This window comes from Thunnus thynnus, chromosome 4 (assembly GCF_963924715.1).
Source record: "Thunnus thynnus chromosome 4, fThuThy2.1, whole genome shotgun sequence".
Lineage (NCBI taxonomy): Eukaryota > Metazoa > Chordata > Actinopteri > Scombriformes > Scombridae > Thunnus > Thunnus thynnus.
In genome coordinates, this window is record NC_089520.1 from 25460772 (window position 1) to 25470820 (window position 10049).

Genomic DNA, 10049 nt, shown 5'->3' on the forward strand with positions numbered 1-10049 from the left:
GCATTCAACAAACAGTAATAGCTGTCATTGTTTTGGGTAAAATTCAGCCCATTGAAACAATGTCACAGTTGTCATCTCTGTTCATGTTGTTTTGTCGCAAAACAAAATAAAAAATAACACATTTTAGCTACGCTAGTAAAGAAATTTCACTTTTGGTTGTGTGGTTTGACTGTAATCTTGCTGCTGGACATTTCGTGCAGCGATAACTGATCTTGAAAATCCTTTTTTCAGGTGACAGATGGCTCAGTGATTGCCCTGGTGCCTAAACAGAACTCAGCCTACAACATCTCCAACTCCTCCACATTTACGAAGTCCCTCAGCAGATACGGTACGAAAGAAGGTGTGTGTGTGTGTGTGTGTATGTTTATGTGTGTATGTCGATGTGCACTCATTTTCATAATATGTGCAAATGCATGTCCAACAAGCTATGTGTAAAAGCAAAATACCCATACTGCTTTGAGATTCTGACCTGTATGTTTCAATTTCAAGTTGTTTTGCAGTTACATTTCTATACTTTTAATATGTTGGTTTGTGTCTGTCTGTGTCATCTCTGTACTAGTTAAATTCTGCATCTGGCACCAACTCTGTCAAGTTGATCTGCAGTTCGGTTCAAGACCTGTTGAACAACTTGTAGCCTTCTTTAATATATATAAACTTATACACTATAGCCACTTGACCTACTGTAATGTTAAAATGGAATTACACATTTTCACATTTATTGAAAGAAAAATCTAGTATTTGAACACTTTATCAAATTTAGTTTTCACTGTGGTAATGGCATAGTACTAAAATTTTTGTTTGTTGTCAACTCCCATCATACATGCCATAAAAGATCACAGGCATGACAGCTGTCAGCAGCACAGTTTGATATCAAGGACAGCGGGCTGGTTTCTGTGTCAGTGACTTACTGGCTGTCCAGCTCTTTATCACTGCTCACTTCTCTTTCAGTTTCTCTTTGATCCTCTTTATACCTGGTATTTTTGCTATTTTTGTTGATGAAATAATGTAGTGCAAAAATGCATAAAATCCACATGTAAATAAGCCAAAGAAAGTGAAATGCCTTTCCCCGTTCACAGACTGGAGCCATTAAATTTTAACATTGTTTCATGTGTGCATCTGACCAAGAAATCACATTAACAGGTGTCAGGTAGGACAGAACATAGCATACTTTTTCCACCTGCACAGTATAGCAGACTTGAGCTGCTCCAGTTGCACAGCGGCTGTTTATGTCATCCCATGCGGTTTACGACCTGCTTTTGTGCAACCAAGGCATAACAGACAGGAGACTGACTTAACTGCTGGTTAAAATGGATAACTGAATGTGCAGGAACTTGTTGCATTTTGGGTAATCCTTTAACCTCCAACATGTGACCCAACCAATGTCTTCTCCCATGCCAGTCTAAGTACATTTGAGAGTACGTTTAAGTTTTAAATTAAAGTAATCGACTGACTGTCAAACTTTGGCTCATGAATATGTCTCAGAAGCATTTTTATGCCAAATAAATGTCATCCAGTTACATCAGATCGAGATACCACGAGGCACATGCTAATGCCAGGTGTGAAGTGGACACTTTTTTCATCTCTCTCTCTCTTTTCTGTTTTCTGAGCCCCACTCTGGTCTATAGTTACTGTGCTCCTGAGCTCTGCCCCCGTGACATGCACATAAATACACACTAACGCCCCTATCACACTTGCTCTGAACTTCCTGGTCCACATTCTCTCCTGAAATTTTGAACTGCTCAATCCTTTCCTGCTTTGTCACGCAAGTGTCAAGCATTCAAACTGAAAGCGTAATGCTCCGTGTCACAAAATAGGGGATCACTGTCCAACAAAGGGAGGGAGGGAGGAAGGAAGGCAGCAGGAGCGAGAGAGAGTGACAGACAAATTTATTCTGGTATGAAAGAGTGACATGCAAGTAGAAGAAGCCGTCACCTTTCAGAAATGCTTTTAACTTCACAAGGAGATTTTGCTCTCTCTTTGACTGCCTCAGATTTCTTATTCATGTGTTTTTTTTTCTACGTACAAAGCCTAAATTATTTCACCTTGAAATGTAGATTAAGTCAAAAGGAATTATACTTTTATAAACTACAGTAACTCTATATATGTAATCAGATTATATTTATCTAATGATACCCTGGCTGCCTCTACCAGAGGACCTTTGTATAAAGAAACTTGACCCCTGAACTTCCCGAGGAGGGAGGCCAAAGAAAAATTCTTTCCTGGACTTACCTTATTTACCTTTTTATCCCTGGACACTAAACTATTACAACAAAGCACATCTTCAACTCTAACTGTTATTTTTGGCACTCACCTCTCCTCCATGTCTTGTCCTCTTCCTCCTTGCAGAGAGCATGCTGAGGACAGCCAGCAGTCCAGACAGCTTGCGATCCCGAACTCCCATGATCACCCCCGACCTCGAGAGCGGCACCAAACTGTGGCACCTGGTCAAGAACCATGACCACTCAGACCAGAGGGAGGGCGACAGAGGGAGCAAGATGGTCTCTGAGATCTACCTGACCAGACTGCTTGCTACCAAGGTATCAAGAAGTTGTACATACACACACACACACACACACACACACACACACTTAAACTCCTTGAGTCAAAAACTCCATCACATCCTTGTCATGTAGCCCACTTCCACCAGCAGTCCCTATTGACCTTTGTTTGGTGGTACTCTCAAAGCTCATTAACATTTTTCATAACCTTTTGCACAAAGACACACATATGCACAGGAATGAGTGTGAGTGTCTTAATTAGGAGGTTGACCTTTGACTATTGAGCTGTTTGGTTGGTGTTACTGGGCCCTCTGTTGGTGGCCTCGGGGCTTATAGGCCCAGGCCTTTACCCTGCAGTCATTACTCACCAAATTCCTCCAAGTCCTCCAGACCTCACTGTGGAACCCTTGTTGAGGTTCTAATGCAGCCTGCGTCTTTGGATGATTGGTCTCAAAGGTTATCTGGAGTCAGGCTCAGTGTTTGTGTTGATGTGTGTATTTCATCCCTGAACTGTTAGCCAGGCCATTAGCCAGTATGTGATTGAGTTCCCATCACTGTTAAAATGTTTTGTGAGACAGCAGTTGCAACCCTGGAATTACTTTATATTCTGGGGTGTTTATTAGCCTCTACAAAGGCCTAGACCTTACGCACAAAGTACACATGGATCCCTGCTTTTTTTTTCCAAATCTGTTCACTTACTCCTGAAAGGACTCAGGCATGCACACAGTCACACAAACACACAGAAACTGCCTATACAGCCTACCAACAGTGATAGGCTTTTGCTCTCATTTGCAAGTACAAACTGTCTTGGTGATTCAGCTCACCCTGATACTTCCTCTCCCCCGATGTTTCGCTCATTAGCTCTAGATTTCCATTGTTGGAGCTCCAGGTAGGAAAGTGCAAAGTTAGCGGCATCAATGCTCCCTCGATTGAGAAATTATTAAGATGCAAGCCAGAGGAAGACAATGAGGGAACTTGGAGCGCTGCAGTTTGATCTTATTTATTACAGCCCCCACAGCTTTGTGTGTTTAGGAAGCTGATTTGTGGATGTGTGAATGAGTACAAAACTGCAGATTCAACTACTGGCTGATTTAAATAAGGTTTTGTAAAAAAGTGGCCCCAAGAACGTGCTGGAAGCTTGTGGGAAATATCAAATCATTTCGACTTCAGAGGAATTTGTGAGGATTCAGAATTGTGTGATGTGGTAAAAAACATTGCAGAAGAGCCTCAGGCTGAACTCTCAGCGGGGCCCATCCTAAATACTGTAAAGAAGACTGAGCACTCAGCATCATCTCAAACTCTCAGAAAGTTGGAGTACTAAAAGCAAAGCACTGTCATTCTCAAACACCTGCCACTGACAGCCATCGCCTACAGCCAGACCAACACAACCAAAGATGAATGTGCAAGCAGAGGAAATAGTGTTGTAACTCAACTGCTCAATGCTTCATTTAAGTGTAATTAACATGGATATGTACTTTTCATTTATAATGAGATGTAAAGGCGCAGAAGACTTAATTATTTACCTTAAAGTCCTTCTCTATAAGCTCTGACCTGCTCACATATCCCTTTATTGTAGTTCTCTTCTTTTGCATGAAAATACACAGAAACTGGGCTTGTGCTTCAGCATGTTTTAGAATTGAAACATCATGATACATCCTCTATAAGGACACACAGGGAGATTTTTTTTGTGTTTTTTGCAAACTAACTAAGCCGGTCGTGATTCTCCTGCTCAGGGTACGCTCCAGAAGTTTGTGGATGACCTGTTCGAGACCATCTTCAGCACAGCGCACCGAGGCAGCGCCCTGCCGCTCGCCATCAAGTACATGTTTGACTTCTTGGACGAGCAGGCTGACAAACACTCCATATCAGACTCTGATGTGCGGCACACTTGGAAGAGCAACTGGTGAGTGTTTGTTTGTGTTTCGTTATAGTGTTGCTGTCATATGAAAAAGACTCGGTCTGTAAGCCAGCATCTATGCAACACTTTAACATTGGCAGTGCAGCAGAATGTACAGTGTCCTTATTCTCTCTGTCTTTCTTACCTTGGGTGTTTTATCACTCACAGAGCTGTGTGTGCAGCTTCATTCATTGCAGTTCTCCCCGCACCCTAATAGCTTGTCAAGTCTAACTGCGAGTCCTCCTCTACATCCCTTGTTTCCCCCTTAATCCTTCTAGTCTTCCACTGCGGTTCTGGGTGAACGTGATCAAGAACCCCCAGTTTGTCTTTGACATCCACAAGAACAGCATTACAGACGCCTGCTTGTCTGTGGTGGCCCAGACCTTCATGGACTCCTGTTCAACATCAGAGCATAAACTAGGGAAGGACTCGCCTTCAAACAAGCTGCTCTACGCTAAAGACATCCCCAACTACAAGAACTGGGTAGAGAGGTATGTCAGTATATATGGAATTTGTTTTGTCCTACAACTGTTTTCGAGAAAATGTGCAAGATGTCAACCCTTTTCGTGTGTGTGTGTGTGTGTGTGTGTCTGCAGGTACTACTCCGATATCTCCAGGATGCCGGCCATCAGTGACCAGGACATGAGTGCCTACCTTGCGGAGCAGTCACGCCTGCACGCCAACCAGTTCAACAGCATGTCAGCCCTACACGAGATCTACTCCTACATCGTCAAGTACAAGGATGAGGTGAGATCTCAAGTGTTTCTAACAAAATCTAGATCATTTTGACCAACAGCAGCTCATCATTTAGCCTTCATTTTTGGGCATTTTCATCTTATTGTAGTTTTTTGTGTCTTCATGTTTGCATAGGTGATATTTCAGTCCTATGCATGTGTGTTATTGTAGGAATTCAAAAAAAAGAGGCTAAGAACAGCCAAGCTTATTTAAAAAGACTTGCCTCACTCAACAGTTGATTCAGGTTTAAGAGCTAACATAATCAGGTTAAATGAAACACCAAACATTTGTGTTTATGACGTATGAACCAGTCAGGCGGCATGCTGACAGCCTTGTGTTGGGTAGAATTCCTCCATGTTACAAATCAAAAGAATCCACATTTGTAACGTTCACTGACCTCTTCCCCCTTTCTATCTTCAGATCTTGTCGGCTTTGGAGCGGGACGAGCAGGCGAGGAGACAGAGACTGAGGAGCAAGCTGGAGCAGGTCATCGACACAATGGCCCTGGCCAGCTGAGGACCATCCAGCAACCTCCGTCTCCTCCTTCTCTTCACTCCTCCTTGCCATCTGTCTCTCTCCCTCGCTCCTCTCACCCAGACTACAAACAAAACTCCAACCCCCAACAATACGACAGACGAACTGCAAAAGGACTGAAGCAGTATACTGCAAAATGGGGGGGTTCGGCAGAGATGGGCGGGCCTGTGTATGCTTACATGTGTATGTGTGTGTTTGTCTGCAGCCCCGTATGGCGTGTGGGCTCTTGTCTGTGTGAGAGACTGGGACACCGGACATTTTCACACATGCATACATGGAGAACATGTCGACATGACAGCATTTGATTATTGTGGATGTTGGTGTTTGTGGTTTGCTTGATTTTGATTTCCGGAGTTTTGTCGTGATGAAGCGATGGTCAGGAAAGAAACAATGGAAACCTGGAAAAGAACTCCATATATGGCGTCATTAGCAGGATGGACCGATCTGTGATGAGCCAATGGAGAGAGGCTCTCTAGGTCATGTGACTCCGACGGGCGTCACGCTTTTAAAGGATGTTAGGTTTTTTTCTTCTTTTTTTTTTGTATAAATGTAATCAACTGCCCACTCTCTGATCTCTCGCCACTTGTATTACTGCTGAATTTGCACAATTTACAGAAACGTTACAAAGGAAGACTATATAGATATTATATATAAATACAGCTACGTTTTTAAAGAAAGATTAGGGAGAAAAAACATTTCTGTTGTTTTTCCTTTTCATTTTAACCAACAAACACAATAAAAATACAACAATAAAACATGATTTGATATTTCAAGTACAAAAAAAAAACAACGTAGACAAAAAAAAAAACAACGAAAAAGAAACAAAAAAGTCGTACTGTGCCATGTTTTCTTTGAATGTTGTTTAGTGCAAAGACATTTTGTTAGATGGAATGTGCTACCGTATGATTTTAAATATGAACATGCCTAGTGACTGAAAAGAAATGTTTGAGTGATGACCCACCAGAAGATCCTTGTTGAAAATGGCGGGAAGCGAGACGACGTGCGGAGTTGATTTTTCTCCTCGAGTTCAGGACAGTTCACAATGTCATGGCGATGACATGAAGTTGCTGTTGTTTCCAATTCAATCAGTGCAATCTTTTGGTTTCAGAAAACCAAATATATACTCACAGGATCGTTGCTTTACCGTGGCCACGATAGTGTCTGGCGCCACGGCTGGTTCTTCTCTTCAAGGGTCAAGAAATGACAGTTCAGTGGATCATGGTATTGTGACTGAACAATGAAGTAGCTACATTGCACTACCTGAAATATTCCTGTTTGCCCCAATACGATGAAACCACCATATCTAACTGTTAGGATTCCATGGGTACTGAGTTTGTGTTATCCATCCCTTGAAGGGTCATTAATTTAAATGCAGTCCTGCAAGAGCAAAGCCAAAGTCTTGGTGCTGGCAGACTTTGTTTACGTCTTCACAGGATCCACAATGAGGTCAGGTAGAGCTTAGTCGAGCCCCTTAGTGATAAAACAAAGTGGGGAAAGCTGTTTTCAGCCTAAAGCCACGTTTTCTTTTTCAATTTTCTCAATATTAATACCCAAATAGAGGGCCGACAAAAAGATATAGCGAGTGTTTCTCTCCACCTCCTAACCTATCTATTTGAGACAGGGGTTTTAGCTTTTATCCGTGAGGGAGGAATATATAAAGATACAGAGGTGAGACACCTCTGTTCATTAGCTCCACAAGGCTGAGTAATCCTCCCCTTAGCCTGCAGCTCTTGTTTCAAAACTAGCCTATCGCCATGTGTGGCTTAAGCTTTTTTTTTAATTATTGTTCTCTTAAGAGGATTTCTTTGTTTCTCCTTTTTTTGAAGTCTTGAAGTCACGGTTTTTGACTTTGTGGTGAGAAATAATGTTTTCAGATTTTTTTTTTTTTTCTTTCTGCTTGCCGAAAACCAAACTGTGGTCTGTATAATGTTTTTGTTGATGTTTTCATTTGTAAATTGTATACTTTTTCATGATGAACAAAAGGTGTTTGCCATTTTTTGTAATCAGGTTTGTTTTTTTTTTCTTTTTTGTCTTTTTATTTTCAACATGTAAATTGTACATTTTACGGTACACAGAAGACAAAATTCTCTTTGGTTTGCCTGAAGTTGAAGTACTTGACCGGACTCAAGGTTTATTTTCCTGATCTCAAGGATCAAAAATGAAATTGTTGCATCAGATGAACATCTGTGTCTTTGTGATGGAAATGTGACTTGCTGCTTTAACTCTTGTACCTTGTTTTTCTATCAAACATTAGGGCTGTCATTTTATGCTGATCATAAATGCTGTTGCTGTTCATTTTTCGCCAGGTTCCTTAAAAAAAAAAAAAAAATCAATCTTCTCTCACATCCAGGATAGTGAGCACACCTCCCAAATTATTGTCAATCCATTTTGTTTACATGTTTGAGATGTGACATTGCTTTCTACAGCTGAGCATATGAGCCTAGTTCAGCTGGATACCTGTTAGAACTTGATAGTTTACTCTAAACCTGCCAAAAAAGTCTTTAGGGACCACTCTGGCCGATTTGGGGATAGAAATTTCTTCTTTTCAGCTGACCATGCTGGCTACACACGTAAAATCATTTCTGTTTGAATCATCTTTAAGAGAGCACTCCACCAAAATATGCTTAGTCCACATTACAAACATTTTTACCATGTGTTTTCCCTTCTCTGTATACAGCTGACTTTTTGCTGCATCTGTACATTTTGGTGCTTTTACTGTAGATCACATGGTAAGGAAATAGGTGGCTGCTGAGGCCAGAGCTTAGCAGTGCTCTCAACAGCAGTCCTTTTACATGATCTGTATGAGTTCAATGTACAGTTGGGACAAATCCACTCGCTCCCTCAAGAAGTGCACAGATGAAAACCAACTGAGGCTGCAGTGTCCAGCTGGTGATCTGTCAGGCTTTTTAAAGACACTTATATATTCTCAACTCATTCTCAGGTTCATGGTCCATTTGTGTTGTATTCTGGTTGTAATTTGGTTGATTAAATGACTAGTAAGGGGGTCGGCTTGTTTCTCGTTTGCATGGCTACTTGCCTTTAAGATTGACCTGCTTTGCAAGTCCAGATGAATCTTTAAAAAAAAAAAAAAAGAAAAAGAATCCCATCTCTGTCCTTCAGTTTGCACTGTTTAGTGTAATAATGAACTTGTATTTATTGTTATTGAGGTGGTATAAAGCATGTCTGTTGTCTAAGAGTGTTTGGTGTCATCAAGAGAAGTTGGCATCAACTGCTGACTGAGGCTGACTTAGAGCTTGTCAAGAACAACATGCCGACTGTAGTTTGACAGTTGCTGGGTTTTCTGCTGTTTTTCTGTCAAATCAGAACAAATGAACAAATTAAGTTTACTGCACTGCCTTCAGAATTAGCGGATTCAGCACATAGTCATGTATCTCAAGTTTAATTCTCGGCTCTTTAGACATGCTTAGTCACATTTTTGCCTTTCCAAACCATGGTCAAATCAAATGCAAGTCCTGGCATCATTCTCTTTTCTGTTGTATTTCCTGCTCTCTTCAGAATTTGGAAAATCCAGTAGTTCTTCTTTCCTTTTCTTTTTCTTTTCAAAATGGAAGTTGCATAGGATCCAAGGCAAAGCAAATGAATTTCAGACAGAGGTGGCAAAGGAATTTTAATACTACAATAGGTGATACATTTTTAGAGTTTCAGACTTGAAGCGACTGTCACAAGTTTGCAGGTCAACATTCATTGTGTAAATATTCTGTTATTTCCTATTTTGCAGATTTACTACTTGTAAATAAACACGCATCAAGGAGAGATTAAACATTTTTTGCTAAATAAAATGTGACTTGGATTTTTTTTTTTTTTTTGACTCCTGCCATTTTTATGAGTGGATGGAAAAAGTAGTCATGCAGATCTTTTATTTTGCTCTCACCATATCATTTAATGCCATTTAACTAGCTAAAGAATCCTAATATGTGTGTATTTTGTATATTCGCTCCACCTGAAACACTCTTCCCTACTCATTTCCAAGGATTGTCCACCACCTGCACAACCCTGGATAGATTCTCATTCTCAGTGATTCAGTGACAAAGGAAAGAGTTGAAGAATTACCATAATCTTCCATAAATTGTGTTATTTTTAATCATGCTAGCAGCATGGCTATACATGGCAAGGTCAGTCAGACGGTCCACCACTGAGGTTCAGACTGAAATATCTATATAATATATACTGAAACAACGATTGGCTGAATTACCATGGAAATTTATACGAACATTCATGGTCCCCAGAGGATTAACCATTATGGCTTTGGTGAGCCCATGACCTTTTCTGTAGCGGCAAGATGAGGTTGACATTTGTGGTTTTGTGTGAAATGTCTCAACAACTACTGGATGGATTGCCATGAAATTTGGGACAGACGTTCATGT

General features: G+C 40.9%; 1 protein-coding gene across 4 annotated transcripts in view; it reads left to right on the plus strand.

Moving 5' to 3' along the window:
* Nucleotides 1-9463, plus strand: part of LOC137181837 (plexin-A1-like) — a 194967-nt gene extending 185504 nt beyond the window's left edge. For 2 of the 4 annotated variants that reach the window (XM_067587888.1, XM_067587889.1), the window contains exons 27-32: nucleotides 232-340; nucleotides 2347-2537; nucleotides 4232-4401; nucleotides 4674-4886; nucleotides 4992-5142; nucleotides 5551-9463. In XM_067587888.1, coding sequence (XP_067443989.1) covers nucleotides 232-340; nucleotides 2347-2537; nucleotides 4232-4401; nucleotides 4674-4886; nucleotides 4992-5142; nucleotides 5551-5646 — 930 coding nt within the window. In that variant the 3' untranslated portion in view covers nucleotides 5647-9463. The remainder of the gene's footprint in view (nucleotides 1-231; nucleotides 341-2346; nucleotides 2538-4231; nucleotides 4402-4673; nucleotides 4887-4991; nucleotides 5143-5550) is intronic. The other 2 variants (XM_067587890.1, XM_067587891.1) reach the window with 1 other exon arrangement.
* The last annotated feature ends 586 nt before the right edge of the window (nucleotides 9464-10049 follow it).